General features: G+C 37.5%; 1 protein-coding gene across 1 annotated transcript in view; it reads left to right on the top strand.

Moving 5' to 3' along the window:
* The window catches only part of LOC136825227 (uncharacterized), a 595,353-nt gene that overhangs the window by 533,247 nt on the left and 41,817 nt on the right, over positions 1–20,289 (top strand). The window contains exon 19 of the mRNA XM_067081250.1: positions 9,093–9,215. Within this exon, the coding sequence (XP_066937351.1) occupies positions 9,093–9,215 (123 nt within the window). The remainder of the gene's footprint in view (positions 1–9,092; positions 9,216–20,289) is intronic.

Genomic DNA, 20,289 nt, shown 5'->3' with positions numbered 1-20,289 from the left:
TAAGAGGCTGATACGTAAGAGGCTTTGTAGGCCTGGAGTCAGTGTTAGCACTCAGGAATGGACTGGTACTGGGATTTCTCTCTCTCTCTCTCTCTCTCTCTCTCTCTCTCTCTCTCTCTCTCTCTCTCTCTCCAGGGAGTGAGTTGGAGGCCACAATTGAGAGGCTTCAAGTCAAGAACAATGACAACTTGTCCATAAGGCATTTCTGCACTGCAGCCCAACCTTCGGGTCAGGCTAGCCCTTCCTCTTTGGGTCTGAGAAACCCCCAGGCTTATGAACCCAGTCTTCTGCTCTGGTAGCAAAAGGTGCACAGCCACATCCCTTTCAGCCCTGCCTTCCATTCTAGGTAGGGAGGAAGGCAAGAAGAAAGAGGACGACACTAGGGGCGACATTCCTCCTCAGTTGTTGCTGATGGGCAACTTAGCAGTGACGTGGAGTAGAGACCTGGGTATTAGATGTCCTTATGGAAGAGAGTCTACTACCCTTCAAGTTTCTACCAACCCTCACTCAAACCAGTCCGATTCCAGGCGTATGTTCCCAGCTCACAGAAGGATCTCCCCCTTTGAGACAAGGTGAATGTGATGTTATGGAAAAGCACAGTAGAAGTTATGAAAGATTAGTCTCCAGGTTTTTAAAGCCATCTGTTCCCAGTGGAGTAGGCAACAGGAGGTTGGAGGCAAATCATCGACCTCTCTCCATTGAACTGGTTTGTTCACCAGACCCAGTTAAAAATGGAAAATGTTGCTCAGTTCTGGATTCCATCGGAGAGTGTAACTTCATGCATTTAGTGGACCTAAAGGATGCATATTTTCAAACACCCATCCATTGGTCATCTTAGAAGAACCTTTGCTTTACCCTTTTGGGGGGACAGTGTTCCAGTTCAGGACACTGTTTTGGGCTCTCAACTGTCCCCCCCAAGCGTTCACTTGAATGTTCACACTGATTTCAGCTTGGGCCCATTCGCACAAGATATGTTTGTTAAGGTACCTGGACAATTGATGGTCCTGGTGAGCTCGACCTAGAAGTAGGTATCCAAGAACATAATCTCTTTCTGGCTGCATGAGATCAGCAAGTGGATGTACTCCCCATCTGGTGAGGAAGATGGCGGTATGGCCTGGGCGAGAGCTAGTGATATCAGGGACATCTTGTTTTCCAAAAGAACCTGTTGGTTCAACAAGTATTACAAGCAGGGATGGCATTGCATCAGACCACATTCACCTCATCTATCTTCGGGACATTGCCCACAAGTCCTTGGACATGTTTCCCTTAGGTTGCGTGGTGGCTGCCCAAGTTGTATAATTCATCTGGCTCCCCTAAGGGGAAAAGTAGCATCTCTTCTAAGGTATTCAGTGAGCAAGAGAAAGCATGTGTGAGTGACTGGTCTCCTCCCTTTTCTCTTCACCTTTCTCTCTCTTAGGGCAGAGAGTCAGGTTGCAAGCCAGTACATGCTGGAAGAATGAGGATTGCAGGGGAGTTGCATGATGTGGTATCCTGTCCATCGTCTTTGTTTTTGTAGATTGATTGGATGCATGTCCTCCCTTTCTCTTGACAAGGGGAGAGAGGGATGGACAGTGAAACAAACCTGTTAGTGTTAATCACATGTTTTAATGTTTTCAACACATACTGGTTCTTTCAGGTTTCACCAAGGTAATGAAGGCAAATACATTGCTTTATGCCCAGACGTCTAGCAGTTGCTGCCCAGAAGTCTAGCAGTTGCAACATCTAATATGTTGGACAGGCTAGAGGTGTAGGAAACCCTCCTCTGCTCTTCCAGACCAGGAAGGTTTTCCCAGGTGACTAGAACCAACCAGTCAGTTCAGAGAGCGCCCAGATTCCTCCCACCAGTGGGTAAGTCTCCTATGTAAAGAGTGAAGGTTTGTATTTGTTAAGAAAGAAATAGCAAATTTTTAAATCAATTTGCATTTTTTCTAACATACAAACCTGAAGTTCTTTACATTAACGGCCCACTTCAACCACCTCTTGCTGTGGTACCTAGGACGGAAGTGAACGTGGACAGATGGGCGGAGCTCCCCCCTTTCAATATGACCTTGCCTGAAAGTTAAATGCTTTTCCTGACATTCAGATTTGAATGTCAGGAAAAATACAAATTACTTTAAAAATATGCTATTTTTGTGTAAATATGCTAGTAAAGAAATAATACAATTAAGATAATCCATAAAAAATAGGATTACAGAATAACGTTTGTAAGAATACCTTTTGAAAATACTTGACAGCTCTCCATTATCTCTGAAAAACAGATTGTAGCATTGCTTTTGGCTATACAAACACAAGTAATACACTTAAAAAATACCTGCAGAAATTGTAAAATAAGGTTTACTGGGGAAGATGGTTCAGTCATCACAGAAAGATTTAAGGAACGCAAGCAAAATATTAAAATATATAATGCAGTTTTAATCATATATTTCAAACATCATTTGATTGAATGGAACAGAAATCAGACTGCATTGAAAGCCAACTTCTAGTTTAAACAAAGAATACTGGAGCCTTCTTCATTTACAAACTCCATACTTTTATGTACAGAAGATTTGTTTCAAATTGAAAAGTTTTTGTAGGAGTTGTGTAATGAGATCATTCACGTCAGTAGCCATTAAATAAGCATTTTTTAAACGTTTTTCTGTAATTTGTTTTTTTATTGACTCATATTGGCAACTATTCCTTCACTAGTATTTTCATGGAGAACCTGCTTTACCATATGATTCTCACTATCGTATTGTGTACTTATAATCACTGTCCAACATTATTGTGTATTTTTGTAATGAAAAGGTTTGTGATCACTGCAAATTGTTTATGAGAGTGGTTTTGTTTGTCCTTTAAATTTGAGTTTTTCCCTTTTATTTGCATCATATATCATTCAGATACCACACTGAAGAGGAAACGAATCTTTGAAACCTGCAGTTTTAATATTATTTTTACAAATCTTACCTAGCGACATATAAGTTTGGAGCCACTAAACTGCTTAGCAGTTGAGAAAAAAGGAAAGAAAAAAAAGGGTTGTACAGCCATGCTTAAATTTGATGCAACAAGATTCTTTTTGTATTGTCCAAAATCTCAGAGGCAACGTAAAATATTGTGCAGTTGCCAAGTAGTGTTAAACTTTTTTCTAATTCCAGTGTCATACATGTTGATAAGTTTGTGAATTCACATCCAGCATTATTTTCCCTAAGGATATATACTGTAGATGTGATCTCCTTTATGCACTAGTGTCATTCATAATTTATGGGATACGAATTAATTTTTTTTTTACATTGCTTTGCTCAAAACACAGTGTGATATGGTTACCAGTGCTGTCAGTGCCAGTGCTTTCAACTTTTTACTTGAAGTGGTTATTGTAACTACCTCTACAACATGTAACAGTAGACATACCCACAATGGTCTATACAAAGTTTTCAAAATAGGAATATGAATTGCAAAATGTTTTTTTTTTTTTAATTCTAAAGTTGTAGGCTATATTCAGGCTGCCTTTGTGTTGCAAAAAGATTCATAGGCCTAACAAAAATAATCGAAGGCTTCCGAAATATAATCTCTTTTACTAAGGAATTTATTTTTAGAGATTACCTTTTATATGAAGAATAAAAGATGGTGATGCTTTAAAATTATATCAAGGAGATAGTTATTAACCCAGACCGGGGCAAACTTTAAGGTTGGCCAGTTTAAAAAAACACATCAGTGGAAAGAGGAAGATATGCAATTGCACATGGTGCAAGAAAAAATTCAAAAAATTTTTCTGTACCTTCCACAGGAAGTTGAAAGTGAATATTTATTACAACCCTGTGCAGGGCCTCTTTTCCAAGACACTCGTAAAAATATGCTAATTTTACCAAGTTATACATGTTTTTTCTAATAATTTATTTTATTTTGTAAAATTATAATTACAGCTCACGCAATATCATAACAGATAAGAACTAAAACCAGTAACAAATTCTGAGTACTGTATATTTATTAAAAACTTTTTATGAGATTTACTTAGATGGGGAGATGCAGTACTTTTTTGTGAGGTATACATGTTTTTTCTAATATTTCTTTGCACTTTACTTTGCAAAATTACAATTAAAGTTGAACTAATATCATAAAAGATAAGAACTAAAGGCAACAGCAACCCTTGGGTATATGAGCAAATAAATAAAAAGATGTCCTTGGGCTAGAGAGAGGCAGTACACCCCCAAGAAATCTCAAGGCACACTGATCCACCTCTCTCCCATAGACCCATACTTAGCTACTACAGTTGCCATAAGTCACTTATGATCCATTGAAGTGATATGAACATTTTCCCGCTAAATTCATCCAAACCGTGTGGCGTGTAACATTAATACTCATAAGAGTTAGCCTGGCATTTGCTCATAACCTGTTATAGTTTGTCATATGATCATGCCTGTCCAGTAAGGGTTAATCTAAATATTTGTTATTATTATTATTAATGCCAAGGCCTATGTAACACTTGTTTTTAACTTGAAAAGAATGTAATTTTCTTAAAAGTACTTATGCTTGCTTTTGGTGTATAATTGATTCATTCATAAGGTAACTTGAAGTGCAAGAACTTGTAGATAACTTCATATGCTTTCTGGCCAGAAATTGCTAGTATAGAAATGTGAATGTCAAGTGTAATGTACCTTTAGCAAAGAAATCTAACACGCCTAGGCCTAGGAACAAACTTTTGGCTTTAACAGAAGTGTTATTGCGTAGGCAAATATTTGCTAGTAAGCCATTATTTTTGAAGTAGTTAAGGAATATAACACAAATCATTTTATTTTTTATGAAAATCCAAATATTCATATAAAATAAATACTGTCAAGACCATTTCATTGTCACTACACATTGTAGACCTATGTCCCAGCTGGTTCATGTTGCTGCCACTCAAATGGTTGCATCTCACAGGCCTTGCCCACCCATTGATATCAGTGGATGCGTTTTTAGCTACAGTAATGCTTTCATATGTATTTACTTATCTTCTTTCAGCACTGAGCTGTCAAAATAATCAAACAGGACTATTTAAAATTTGCAGGTTGCAGTGCAAACAATATTCTTACAGTTGTGATGTACAGTATATGAACAGTTTTGACGTATATGAGAGATGTCACTTATGATACCAAGGCCTTATTTTATAAAATAAATGTTTTCGCATTCAAATAAAAGATAAATATGCAGCATGGTAGGTTGCCAGTTAGAGAATTTTGAACAAAATCCTATGCAGTCAAGTAGCATCACTTATGAGCATGGCTGTGCCTGATTTGTCAGCCCATCACGCCTTCCCTTTTGCCTTCCCTCCATTAAGTAAGGAGAGAGTGACTCTGTCATCTATGCCCAGTTAGTCTTCTAGTCCCTAAGTGTTCACATCACTGACAGTGCACTGTGGCTGTTGGGAAGTATTGTAATTGTTTTTTCTTGTGCTACACTATGAAAAGTGGTATAGTTGTACCTTTTATTTTGTTTAGGATACCTTTTCCGTGCTGTAATCCAATTCCTGAAGCTAGATATTTATGGAATAAGCAATGTTGGGATTGTTTGTTTTTGAATTAGCATGAGGAGCATGTACACTGTTTGTCCTTGAAGATCACTACCCCACATGTTATGACCCTCTATATTAAGCTCTTCTTTGCCGTTCAAGTTAGAAAGGATGTTCAGTTCCTCTTGTCTTCTATACCAGCTATTTTGCATTCCATAACTGTGTAAGAGGGTGTGCTGTGCCCCCACCTGTACAGTAGCCAGTCTCTGGACAACCCTCAGTTAATTTATTGACTATGCAAAAGAACCAAGTCATGCTAGTGGATAGAGGATTTTGCCTGCTACCACTTCCTTTTCAGTTACTTTGACTCCTAGCCCAAGAAGACGTTCGCCTACTTTGTCCTGACATAAAAATTCATGTTATTTTATATCAGTTTAGTCTGCTGAGGTAATCTGTGCTAATGAGCTTTCCTAGAATGCTCTCCACTCAAAACTTGTAGCTCCAGAAAGCTACAGCCCAGCCCACCTTATGATCCTTGGACTTTCAGTCCTGTACCTTTGGATATAAGCAGATCAAGTGGATGTTACCAGTAGTATGTCCGTCTTTTACAAAATTGACTCCACACAGATGAAGGTGGCACTTCTTAACAGCAGATATTATTGCTAGGCACTCTTTTACAGTAGAGCAGAAGTTACACTCGTGCTTCTTGAGTTCTACTTGCTTAAGCAGTTGGAAATATGCCATCTGCAAACTTGCATGAGTGTGCTTCACAGTCCTTCATTTGTTGCATCTGTCTTCTGAATGAAAATCTTATTGAAGTTTGATACTCATAGTATCAGTGCATTTTTTTTCAACAAGTTCTTTTTGTTGAGGTTCCTTCTCTACCTTGTTCAGTCATTCCTTCCTCACTAGGTCGGTCAGAGGTGCTGCAAAATTTGTTTAGTTGTCCACAAACTTCCTCTAGTAGCCTGTTAATCCTAGAAATAGTCTCACGTGTATCTTGGTCTTTGGTGGTGATGCATCCTGGATCTCCATCAGATTCGCTTCTCCCATGGCAGCCCTATTACAGCTGCCCTTGTGTCTGAGGAATTCTACTTCATTTTGTCTGATGAAACACTTGGAAGGTCTGATAGTCAGTCCTTCTTCCCTTGCTCTCGGGAATAGGTTCTAGAATTCTTAGATGTGTTATTCCCATAATGCTGTATGAGCTAATATGTTGTCCACAAAATAATTAGTGTTCTTATCTCCAGCTTGCATCTTCTTCATCGGCCTTTTCAGATTTGATGCCGAGTTCATTAGTCCAAACCACATTCTCTTAAACTGACAACATCCACTTGATCTGTCAATATCCGTTGCTCATGTCCACTTTAGTGAAAAATTTGTCATTACAAAGTTTCATCATCTTTGCCTCACAACCTCCAGTTGGTTCATTGTCGAACTTGTTTATAGCATTTTGTCGATAGTAACCCACCTGTTCAGTCCATCCTTCCTCCTCATAATTAGGCAGACAGTATGTAGAAGTTGACCTTTTAATAATTCCTGTATGCAGTATCTCTTCAACTTCTTCCTGGATCATTCTGTAAAGGATACATTTTTGTTGTGACTGGCTGCTCTGTTGTCACTTCAATGCAGTGTTCTTCCAGTGAAGTCTTTGCTGGATTGCTAACTAATATATCTTTTATTCTTCAGCAACTGCAGTACCTGCTTCTTCTGCTGCTTGTTTAGGTAATTGCTAATGTTGACATCTTCAAATGTCTTTTTTTTCCATGATCAGCCCTCACCAGGAATTAACAAAATTTCACTAACATCTTCCTAAACAACTGAATGCTTAGAAATAAGCATCTATATGAAATGCACTTACAGTATTTAACTGAAATCGTAGAATACTTGCAGAAACTAAGAGAGAACTACACAAAGAAGTCCCATCACATTTACTTTGACATGCTGAATATGCAAATTCTGGCTCAGTTGTTGAAAAGACCCCATTGGGTGAGCCTTAATAAAGAATGGTTGGCATTCAAATTCTCAGTGGACCCATTGTAGTATACCTCCTTATGGTACAGAGCAACCTTATCTTAGGTATCCTTTGTGGTTTTATATTCATGTCTTTTCATCTTTTGCATTAGTGTTAGGTCTATGATTTTTGTACACATATCAGGTGTAACAAATTGAGTTATGTGCAGTTGTAAATTAATACTGTATTTTCATTTGTTGCTCAAAACATGTAATGCAGAAATATTATATAAGTTATATATGAAGACTCTGACATTTGCCAATACCAGGCACCCCAAACCCAAGGAGTGTTATTGAGAGATTCTGTAGTATTGTTTTGATATAACTAAAGGAAATTGTTTTCTGCACGGGGATATTGCAGTCTTGCTTAATGTAATATGGATTTTGTTGTGAATTTTCCCTCATGACTGGGATGGTTCTAAGTCCCTGATGGTATGGGACTGGGAAGGTCAGGCCTGAAGGGCTCTCTCTACCAGCAAACATAAAAGCGAAGGTCCATCAAGATCATCAGGCAGGGGGGTTTTACAATTTTATTTTAAAAAATAGACTAATTAAATTTAAAATACATTAACACACAAGGACCACGCGGTCGGGTACAAGACACAATGCTGAAAGCTATACAAAACCCCATAAAACTCGAAAAAAAACATGCCTTTAAAAGCTACAATTTTGCACAAAACTTGTTTCCGAACAATTAGGCCACATTTTAAATGAACATTAACTATATAAAACCCTGGGTGGCAAAAATGTTAAGGGATTAACTTAGCATACTAAAGGAACCGGCTCTTGACTTCAAAGTGAACGATTTGGCTGGGGAGGTGACGACATGGAGAGTGCTTATCTTACCTCAATGATGTGCCCTCGAGAAAGACGCATATCGCCCCTCTGCATGCCTCGTCGTCACCTCGGTTCCCTTTCAAAATTTATACGTAGGTTATTTTACTAAAGGAAGTACTCGAGTTATATAAAAAGGAGCCTCTACAACATTCCCGACACAGACGACACAGGCAATTCGCCGAACACAAATAATACCAAACATATTTACAGAAAAAAAGTGAACCATGAACTCAGCTGCCTACTTATTACTCCCACTCGCTTATCTTGAATGTTGTGAAGGATTGTCTAGAAAAACAGTTCCAGTTTTTTCATGACAGATTTTTCGCTAAATTAACATGTTTAGAGTGGTAAGGATTGAGCAGTAATGGAAAGTAATTGTAGAGGACCAACAGACTTTTAGTCTTCAAGTTTTAGTTTAGCAGCCTTGAGTCTTAAAACTAAAATAATGGAAGTCATAAAGAAGGCATAAGTTTTGTTATGCAAGTAGAAGCAGGTGTTGAGTTTCTGTCTGATGACACAGATCTTGAAGTGGCTTTAATTCCTAGGTCCCAGAAAAAGGCTTGAGTGTTAAAGAAATTAAGAGGCCTGGTAAAAATCTCTGACCTATAGTCAACCAACCAAGACGTCCAGAAAGATAATAAATTGAGATTAAAAAGGTGGTGCACCACATAAAAGTGAGACGAAAACCTTTGTTTTTGACAGTTAGGTGTCTTCTTTAATATTTCTTGTAAGCTAAAACAATTAATCTTGTCTGTTTGAAAAATTTAACTTTATTATACAGGAAGACCCTCTAGGAGGAGTGGAACAGACTTCTGAACAGTCAACTAGAGTTACTACTTTCACTGAAGTGCAGCCAGTGTCGGAATCATCGATGTCTTCATCTGTCTTGCCTAGTCCTGAATCTGTAAGTACTAAATAGTTACTATCAGCAGAAATTTAAAATATTAGATGTGCCAACTAGTTTTTTTCTTTCAAAATGTTTTTTATAATTATTATAATTTTTTTTTTTTTGGTCTATCAGTCATCCTATTCAACTGGGTAGTTTTTATAGTGTAGGGTTCCGGGTTGCATCCTGCCTCCCTAGGAGTCCATCACTTTTCTCACTGCATGTGCTGTTTATAGTAGCACACTCTTGTTCATGAGTCCTGGAGCTACTTTGTCTAGTTTTTCCAGATTCCTTTTCAGGGATCTTGGGATCGTGCCTAGTGTTCCTATGATTGTGGGTACAATTTCCACTGGCATATTCCATATCCTTCTTATTTCGATTTTCAGGTCTTGATACTTATCAATTTTTTCTCTTTCTTTCTCATCTACTTTGGTGTCCCATGGTATTGCGCCATCAATGAGTGATACTTTCTTCTTGATTTTGCCAATCAACGTCACGTCTGGTCTACTGGCACGTATCACCCTATCTGTTCTGATACCACAGTCCCAGAGGATCTCTGCCTGATGGTTTTCTATCACTCCCTCAGGTTGGTGTTCGTACCACTTATTACTGCAAGCTAGCTAGTGTTTCTTGCACAGGCTCCAGTGGAGGCTTTTGCTACTGAATCATGCCTCTTTTTGTACTGGTTCTGTGCAAGCGCTGGACATTTGCTTGCTATGTGGTTTATGGTCTCATCTTTCATATTGCACTTCCTGCATATGGGTGAGATGTTATTTCCATCTATGTATTGGTCTTTGGACATATCTGGTTCTTAGGGCTTGATCTTGTGCCGCTGTTAGCATTCCTCCTGTTTCCTTCTTGAGTTCTCCCCTCTGTAACCAATGCCATGTTTCATCACTGGCCAGTTCTTTTGTCTGTCTCATGCACTGTCTGTGCATTGGCTTGTTGTGCCATTCCTCTGTTCTGTTTTCATTCTCCTGTCTGTATATTTTTGGGTCTTCGTCTACTTTTGTCAGTCCTTTTTCCCATGTACTCCTTAGCTACTCATCTTCACTGGTTTTCAAATATTGCCCCAGTGCTCTGCTCTCGATGGTGACGCAGTCCTCTATGCTTAGTAGCCTTCTCCCCACTTCCTTTCATGTTATGTATAGTCTGTCTGTATTTGCTCTTGGATGTAGTGCTTTTTGTATTGTTATGTGTTTCCTAGTTTTCTGGTCTGTGCTGCAGAGTTCAGCCTTCGTCCACTCCACTACTTCTGTGCTGTATCTGATTACTGGTACTGCCCGTGTGTGTATGGTTTTCATCATGTTTCCGGCGTTGAGTTTTGACTTGAGTATCTCCTTAAGTCTCTGCATGTATTCTTTCCTGATCATGTCCTTCATGTCTTGGTGTTTTATATCCTCTCCTTCTATTATTCCCAGGTATTTGTATCCCGTCTCATCCTTGTCTTTGATGCTATTCCCGTCTGGTAGCTTTATCCCTTCAGTCCTTGTTACTTTGCCTTTTTGTATGCTGACCAAAGTGCATTTTCTATTCAAACTCCATCCTGATGTCCCCAGATACAATCCTTACAGTCAACATGTATCTATTTCCTTGATGCTCTTACCATACAGCTTGATGTCGTCCATGAACATCAGATGGTTAAATCTGTTGCCTCCTTTCTTGAGTTGGTACCCAGCATCCATCTTCTGCAGTACTGTACTTTTGTCATGGGAATCATGGCTACTACAAAGAGTAGTGGGGACAGCGAGTCACTTTGAAAGATCCCTCTCCTGATGTTAACCTCTGCTAGCCTTATCCCAGAGCTTATAAAAACTGTATTCCAGTTGTGCATTGTATTTTTTAGGAAGCTGATGGTGTTTTCCTCTGTCCCATATATTTTCAGACATTCTATTAGCCACGTGTGTTGTGTCATGTCGAAGGCTTTCTTGTAGTCAGTCCATGCCATGGTTAGGTTGGTTCTCCTTCTCTTACTATTCTTCATTACCATTTTGTCTATCAGGAGCTGGTCTTTTGTGCCCCTACACTTCCTTCTGCATCCTTTCTGTTGGTGGGGGATGGTGTTTGTATCCTCTAGGTAGTTGTATAGCCTTTCACTGATGATACCTGTTAGTTACATTATTGGTAGGCAGGTGATACATTATTGTATTTCCCTTGTTCTTGTCTTTCTGTATAAGGATGTTTCCCTGTTCATCCATTTGGGCGCATGGTGGTTTGTGATACAATGCTGGAGTTGTTCTGCTATTCTTGTAGGGCTCTTGAAGTTTTGAGCCAGTATCCATGGACTTCATTGGGACCTGGGCTTTCCAATTGGGCATTTTCTTTAGTTGGTGTCTGACTGTGTCTGTCGTGATCTCAGTGAATCTTTGTTTTATTCTCCCCATTTCTTCTGCCTTGTCTTCCAGGAGCCATGTTGCATGTTTGTTGTATGATACCGAATTGCTCATTATGTTTTCCCAGTGTCTCTTACTTGGTTCGGCTTCAGGAATTTCCCTGTGGTTGTCTTCCCCTCTTAGTTGGCTGTATAGTCTTTCCTGGTTGGTTCCTAAGAGTTTGTTCTGTTGGTATCCTTTAGTCCTGTTCATGTACCATTGGATCTTATGTGCTTTGGCTTTAAACCTCATTTTTATGTCTTTTGTTATTATTATTATTATTATTATTATTATTATTATTATTATTATTATTAGTATTATTATTATTCATAAGATGAAACCTATTCATATGGAACAAGCCCACTGGCGCCATTGACTTGAAATTCAAGCTTCCAAAGAAATTGGTGTTCATTAGGAAGAGGTAAGAGGAAGTAGAGGGAAATACAAAAAGAAGGGATCCTACTCATTAAAAAAGAAAAAACAATAAATGAGTAATAGATAAAAATGTACAAGTACCATCCTACTTATGACTGAGCTTGGTTCCAACTAACCAGTTGTAAGTCAAAATGGATGTAAGTCGAATCTTAGATAGTGGCTGACATACTGGGTAGGACATAGTATCAAATCTTTGCTATATAAAGTACCTACACAGTACTGCAGTGTAATGTACAATAATTATTTCAATCGTTTTACCATAATGTACTATTGATATATTTTAATCATTTATGTAATGTACAATCACTCAAAAAAGTTTTGCAACATGCTTCAAAACTTTTCGGAAAACAGCTTATAATAGCAACATCTGGCGCTATTTGGCAACTCAGTTGTAAGCATGTGAAACAACTGAATACTAGTGGTGGGTCCGAGAAATTACCTGCAGTTTCCCTTAAACAGGGCTTTTTCTGATACTGCTTACTGTTGTCATATTTTACTTAATTAAAGGATGTTACTATAATACTTCAGAGGTCATCGCTGTTCTTATGTTTTAACATTTCATCTCCAACTGCCATCACTATCGTTGTTTTATCTCCTTCATATGTGTGAAATTTGTAGACATAGGCCTACGACTGTTACAAGTTGAACTATTAGTTATATTAACATCAACAAATACGACTTTTGTAAAGATTTCCTTCACATTATTATTAATAAAATTTTTGAATGATTAATCCTATGTATATTGTGAACTAGTGAAACTTAATGTAAAATATACTGAACTAGACTAACAGATTTCACGTCTATTTTTGTAATACATAGAATATAATTGCACTCACACACACAAGTACATATATATATATATATATATATATATATATATATATACATATATTATATATATATATATATATATATATATATATATATATATATATATATATATATATATATATATATATATATATATATATATATATATATAATATAAGAAGGCCCATAAAACACTATTTAAACGTTGAAACCATATATTTCGGGGACTTGCTTCTGTGCCCCTGTTCACTGGTAGAATATGGACAGATGAAATGTTACAAGGGTATATATACGAAACATAAAGGTGTGGCCTTAAGTCTCCGATGGTATGAAGGTGACCGTTTCCTAAGGAGGAGGAGAATGACCAATTCCCTAGTGGTTTTTGGCCTCATTAGCTCCCGTTTGGTGACGGATCTGGAGGTCGCGTTTCTTGGGCCATCTTCTTCAGGAGCGGTCTGAGGATTAAAGCGTCGATGTCGTCCGATTTCCAATGTCCTCCTGACAGGTGCAGGGATGATGGTATGTACAGATATCTTTCATATTTTGTGCTATCAGGTGCTATTGAAAGCAGTGAGTCCCACTCCAGAAATTTGTGCTACAAATTAAAAAGACTGATTAGGAACAGCATATGGAATAATCTTGGCCTTCCCAATAATGTGCTGAATCTCTCTAACTATCCCCTCACTGCAGAAGAACAGACCGTTTTAAATCGTGGAGTTTCATTCGCTCTAAAACCTGGTCCAGAGAGTAATCTTAATTTCCTAGTTGCTTTTGATAAACATTTTGCAAAAAACAATTATGACAAAAAAAGATGCTTGTCTCAAAGGCATTTTGCTAAATGTCTTGGAGCAAAATAACAACAAAAATTCGCTCCTGAAAAGATTCCAAAATGCGTTAGTTAGTTTAAGGAAAAGGGGGGATATCATCTTCACAAAATCTGACAAAGACGGGAAAATAGTTTTCTTAGACAAGGAGACATACATCAGTAAAGTTCAAGAACTTCTAAGCGATGCGGAGACCTATGACAAATTAACAAAAGATCCCACAACAAATATTGCTTCAGTTTAACAAATCAGTCAGAACCATAGGGGCAATAAGAAGGACATAGAACTACTAGAGACATTCAAGGTAATCAACCCCTCGCTCCCTATTTTTACGGCCAGAAAACACATAAAGATGGGATTCCTTTATGCCCCATAATATCTAGCAGGGGGCTCTTTCATGTACAAATTATCAAAATGGCTCGCAGACCTGTTATCACCCTTTCTAGGAACCTTCTCATCCTCCCACGTCAAACATGCAGAGGATTTTATACAAAAATTTAATAGCTTAAACATCCCCTCAAAGAACATCAAATTGCTCAGCCTAGACGTCGAGTCATTATTTACTAAAGTCCCGATTGCCGACGTGTTGTCTTTATTAGAGAGGAAGTTACAACCATATGAAGACCATTTTCCTCTTGGGAAGATAAAACTTTAAAACTTATCAACCTCTGTGTAACTAACAACGTGTTTTCTTTCAGTGGTAATTTTTACAAACAAAAATTTGGCTGTAGCATGGGAAGTCCCCTATCACCCCTTCTAGCAAACTTGTACATGGAATATTTCGAAACAGAACTTTTGTCGTCTATCAAACCCCGTAATATGATCTGGCTTAGATACGTAGATGATATCTTTACTTTCTGGGACAATAGCTGGGGGGACTTTAATGAATTTTTTAATAGGCTAAATTCGCTAGTTCCGACCATAAAATTTAAAACGGACTGGGAAAAGGATGGAAAACTGCCGTTCCTAGATGTACTGATCATAAGAAAACAGAACAGATATGCATTTACAGTATATAGAAAACCCACCTTCGCTGTTTCCTACATTCATTTCTTAAGCTACCACAACGTCTCCATAAAAATCATGGTAGGGTGCAACTTATTTCTCAGAGGACTTAGGATATGTTCAAATGAGTACCTAGATAAAGAATTCAACACAATCTGCCAACACCTAACGCAACTGCTCTATCCACCACACATTATTGAGAGGGCTATTAACAAAGCGAATAAAATATACTATAGAGGTCCTACTCACAACAGACAAATAGATTTCAACAACAAAATAAAGCTTCCGTCTGACGAAAAAAACATCCAAAAAGCCACCGAACAACTCAGGTCTAACAATCCCTTCATTTTCCATTATCCCAAATCCATCTAGTCAAGTTAGCTCATTAACGTATACTTAAATAACAAAGGGGAAGAAGCCGGAGTTTACAAGATACCGTGTAGCAATTGTAATGACATTTACGTAGGCGAGACAGGTAGATGCTCTGCAAAGAATAACAGAGCACAAAAGATCAGACGTTACGCCCGGAGAGTTCGGGATTTTCCTACATGTCAGAAATACAGGACATGTCATAAACTGGAGTGGGGCGGAGTTGGTTTTCAAAAGTAGCTGTCCGTACAAAAGAAAGATGCTGGAATCTGCTATCATCAATCAAACCAACAATATGAACCTGTCAGGAGGACATTGGAAATCGGACGACATCACAGGCTTTAATCCTCAGACCACTCCTGAAGAAGATGAAAAAAAAGAAACGCGACCTCCAGATCCGTCGCCAAACGGAAGCTAATGAGGCCAAAAACCACTAGGGAATTGGTCATTCTCCTCCTTCTTAGGAAACGGTCACCTTCATACCATCGGAGACTTAAGGCCACACCTTTATGTTTTGTAAATGTACCCTTGTAACATTTCATCTGTCCATATTCTACCAGTGAACAGGGCACAGAAGCAAGTGCTTGAAATATATGGTTTCAACGTTTAAATAGTGTTTTATGGGCTTCTATATTATATTCATATTAGTATTACACTTTGTTTTTATGTATATAAATATATATTCATATATATATATATATATATATATATATATATATATATATATATATATATATATAAATATATATATATATATATATATATATAATTTCTCGTTTCTTTCGTGTATAATTTCACTTTTCTTTTATTGCTACGTAGGCCTATCATTTTGATGCCTCTTATGAAGTTAACTGAATATATAATGCCTATTTTTGTATTTCTTATTATCTAAGTTTCTAAAGAATTAAAATTAGCTAGAAGTTCAACATTAATGTAGTTAATGCAGTGAAGAAGACTACCATGCTCATCAGTGGAGAATGTCTCCTCCTCATCACAAAAGATGACTCCTACAGAAATCATCGGCCGCTGGATTATATTATAACGCAAACCCTAGCCTCTATTCTTTGTGTTTCGCTGATATGCAGTGTTTCTTGGCAGGAGTATGATGAAATAATATCTTGGTCTCATATAGCCTGTTACGGATGGTTTAGCAGTAACTTGAAGGGAGAGCGTAATGTTCTCTCTTTATAGCAACATCGGTTGTCATGGGGGAGTTAGGTGGAGCTCCTTCAGTGATCATCCGATGATGATCCTTAGCACTAGTGCAACAATGGGGTTGTCCTCCAGTTTTTACAATGAATTTGTCATGTTTCCTCGTTCTCTCTGTTGTTGTATCCCTCTATGCACAAGGTTGTTTTATTTCGCTAAGCTGCGAGCAATATCTACGATAGAAACATTAGTCTTATGCAAGCTAATGATTGTGGTGCGGCTTAGTCTGTTGCCCATCTTATTGGTGCTAGTGACGAGACAGTTTAAACTTTTCCTGCCCGAATGTGGAGTCACACGATAACATACAACATTATGAGGTTTTTTCTTTTTTGTTTGTGACAACGATAATGGTTGAATTCTTTCTTTCTTTATTTATATATAATTTCATTGATGGTTATTCAATATTATTTTATTAGCCAATAAGCTTTTATCTGGATTCGAAATATAGTTTCTTCTTTGACTCTTTTGCCCAATCATCTGAAGTGAAATGTTTCAAAATGTTTCGTCATTTTTCGTAATATGAATTTTTCACTCACCATTCTTTTTTATATTGTTAATCGTATGATTAATAACCAAAATTGAATAAGAAAATTACATTTCCTTGTAAATATCAAAAGAAAAAATTACTGTTAGGTGAACAAAAACTTCTGGAACATGTTGCAAAACATTTTTGAGTGACTACATTATGTACAGGTAGGCATCAAGTTACAATGGGGTTAGGTTCTTCCATGCATGTTGGAAGTCGATTTTAACGTAAATTGGTTTGCAGTTCAGTCTACAGTACAGTTAATACTGTATGACGTTGCTGATAGGGCAGGGTAACTCAAACTGATGCTGCCTGAGTGATTAGAGAGCTCTCCTGAGATAGCATGTTAACGAGTAATTCAGTGGTCATGTTAACGAGTAATTCAGTGGTCAACTGCCATACAGCGTGTATTCTTATGTATCAACCTGCCCAGCCCCGCTGCCAGAAATACGGTTGTAAGTGCGAGTGGTTGTATGCTGAGCAGGTTGTAAGTCAGATGGTACTTATATTAGAATGCAAGGAGAATAGTATTGGGTAATAATGCATTGCATCTTTGCTTGAACTTCTGAAATTCCAATTGCAAGACATCCTCAGGGAGGTTGTTCCACAGTTCAACGATGTGAGGAGGAATAAAGGACCTTTGAAATTGAGAAGTTCGACAGCAAGGCACATTTACTGCGTATTGGTGCTGCTGTTCAGCAAATCTGGTTGCTCTCGGCAGATAAGGGGGATCAGGGATCAGTTGTGAATGTGAAAGATTTCTGTTGAAATACAACTTATGAAAAAGTGACAAACAAGATACCATCCACTGATGGTCCGAGTATAGCTGCTATTATTAGGAAACAGAAACCTACCACCATAAACCACTCTGTCTAAAAGAGATAAATCTCTGGCAGAAGCAGACATCCGGAGAACAGTATTCTAGTAAAGGAAGCACAAATTACCTAAAACAAGTTGCATTAATTTTATAAATTATAAATATATGAGGTCTTACAAACAATACCCAACTTTTGTGCAGCATTTGCAGAAACTTTCATTAGATGTTTCTCAAAAGTTAGATGTAAGTTAAAAGTTCTTACACCAAGAATAGTTAAAGCTTCAGACTCATTCAGCAAAGTTCCATCCACCTGAAGGGAATGATGGGGTGGGAAATCTGAACGAGATCTCCTAATTAATAATGTTTTCATTTTACTGGTGTTCAGCTTCATAGCCCACCAACTACTCCATTCCCTGATCTGGTCCATGTTCCGACTGAGGCTGAGGGCAGCTTCATTTCTCATAAGTGGAGATTTTACTACACTCACAAGTGTTGCATCATCGGCATACTGAAAAATCGTGTTTTCCAGGCCAACAACCATATCACTTGTATACACTAAAAATAACAGTGGACCAAGAACGCTACCCTGTGGAACTCCAGACACAATAGGTCTTGGTTCACTAAAGATCCCATCCACAGCAACTTAATGCTTCCTACTTGTAAGGAAATCTTGAAGTAGTACTAAAACTTATCCACCCACTACAAGATTATGAAGATTATAAATAAGTGCCTCGTGATTTACTACATCGAAAGCAGCACTAAAATCTATTTGAATGACTCTGCACTCAAAACCCTTATCAAAGTTCCCCTTGCAAATGGCAATGAAAGTCTAAAAGAGCATCGCAGATACAGTAATACCCTGAACGTGCGCGAATTCACAGACACATGAACTTTTCATTGGAACCTAACTGTCATACGAGTTTTTTACAGACATGCAAACATTTGCGAATTCTGAGAAACCCTGCAAAAGTGTTTATGTTTAACTTTTTATGTAATTTATAAGTTTTCAAGCTTTTATGTGTAAACTGAATAACATTAATTAGTAAAAGTAATAATTTTTCTCTCTCTCTCTCTCTCTCTCTCTCTCTCTCTCTCTCTCTCTCTCTCTCTCTCTTTTACTGAGATGAGAGAATTTTTATGGTACATGTATATGTTTGTTTGCTTTGTATGATAAGTATATTTTTTTACCTAATAGTAAGTACTAATTTTCAAATAATAATAATATAACTGTAATTACAAAATTCGTATGTGATACATATTTTAAACAAACAAATTCTCTCCCTCATCTTTTGAGAAGCAGCTCGAATGCAAAGCTGTCAGACATGTCACTTTAACATGAAAAGAAAGAAGAGTGTTGCTGATTAGCTGGTCAAAGATTTCTCTCTCTCTCTCTCTCTCTCTCTCTCTCTCTCTCTCTCTCTCTCTCTCTCTCTCTCTCTTCTCTCTCTCTCTCTCTCTCTCGTTTGTAGTTAGTCCCTACATATTACTGTTTCTTTCTATGTCTTTACCTGTACAGTAGATAATTTTAAATTGATCTAATTTACCTGTACCATCTACAGACTGTAAATGCACCGTTCTAAAACATAGAGACATGAGACAGAATAAAGAAATTTATAAAAACGAGGTCGGGAACACTTAAAAATAGATCGGTGGAATGGGGGAGAAAGAAATAGTATACTAATCTTTGCGCTCTCCTATATTTTTATGTCAACCATTTATTTCTTTTTTTAAGGATAATGTATTAGGCTAACTTAAATGAAATTACAGTAACTTTAGTTTCATTTAAAAGTTATTTTCATACTGAATTTCCATCTTTTGATATCTGACATTAGAATAGCCTGCCTCTCTCTCTCTCTCTCTCTCTCTCTCTCTCTCTCTCTCTCTCTCTCTCTCTCTCTCTCTCTCTCTCTCTGAACCTCTCTCTCCGTAATAACTGATAAGGACAGCCCTTATATCTGTCTCTCTCTCTCATTCGTAGTTAGCGCTCGCACATTTTTACAACTTATTATTTCTCTGTACATCCTTACCTGTACAGCAGATAATTTAAATTTATATAATTTAACCTGTACCGTCTACGAAGTGTAAATGTGGTAGTGTGGCAAATACGTTCTAAAACATAGACATAATAACTAAGAGTTTGTCCATGAAAAAGCATTTCAGAACAAAGAGAACGAGATGTCAAATAAAGAAGTTATTAAAAAGAGGTTGAGAAGACTTCTAAAAATAGATCAGTCGGAAGAGGAGAGAGACAGAAATTCTCTTCCAACTCTCTATTTTTATGTCAACCATTTATTTCTTTTTTTAAAGGTAATGAATTAAGCTAACTTTTACATGAAATTACAGTAACTTTAACTTCATTTAAAAGTTAGCTTAATAATTTGAGCATGATTAGGGTCATATTTAGTGTTTAAAAGGAAGAAATCAGCATTTATTAGCAGTTTTAAGACCTTTCAAACTTGTGAAAATTTTCCTAGAACGAGGGTTCTGGAACCTAATTTGTAAGTTCAGAGTATGACTGTACTTAACTGCTTCTTATATGCATATTGACTGTCAGCTAACAATTCTTTAGATTTTAGTTTTTCAGCAAATTTGGAGAGCACAGGGAGAATAGAGATTGGTCTATTGTTACTGCAGTCTGCAGATATGCCACTCTTTGGAACAGGCAATGCATTGCTAAGCTTGTGCTCATCCGCAAAGATACTACGTCAACATAAAAATCTATAGA

This window comes from Macrobrachium rosenbergii, chromosome 37 (assembly GCF_040412425.1).
Source record: "Macrobrachium rosenbergii isolate ZJJX-2024 chromosome 37, ASM4041242v1, whole genome shotgun sequence".
Taxonomy (NCBI): domain Eukaryota; kingdom Metazoa; phylum Arthropoda; class Malacostraca; order Decapoda; family Palaemonidae; genus Macrobrachium; species Macrobrachium rosenbergii.
This window is presented reverse-complemented; position numbering and strand designations above follow the sequence as displayed.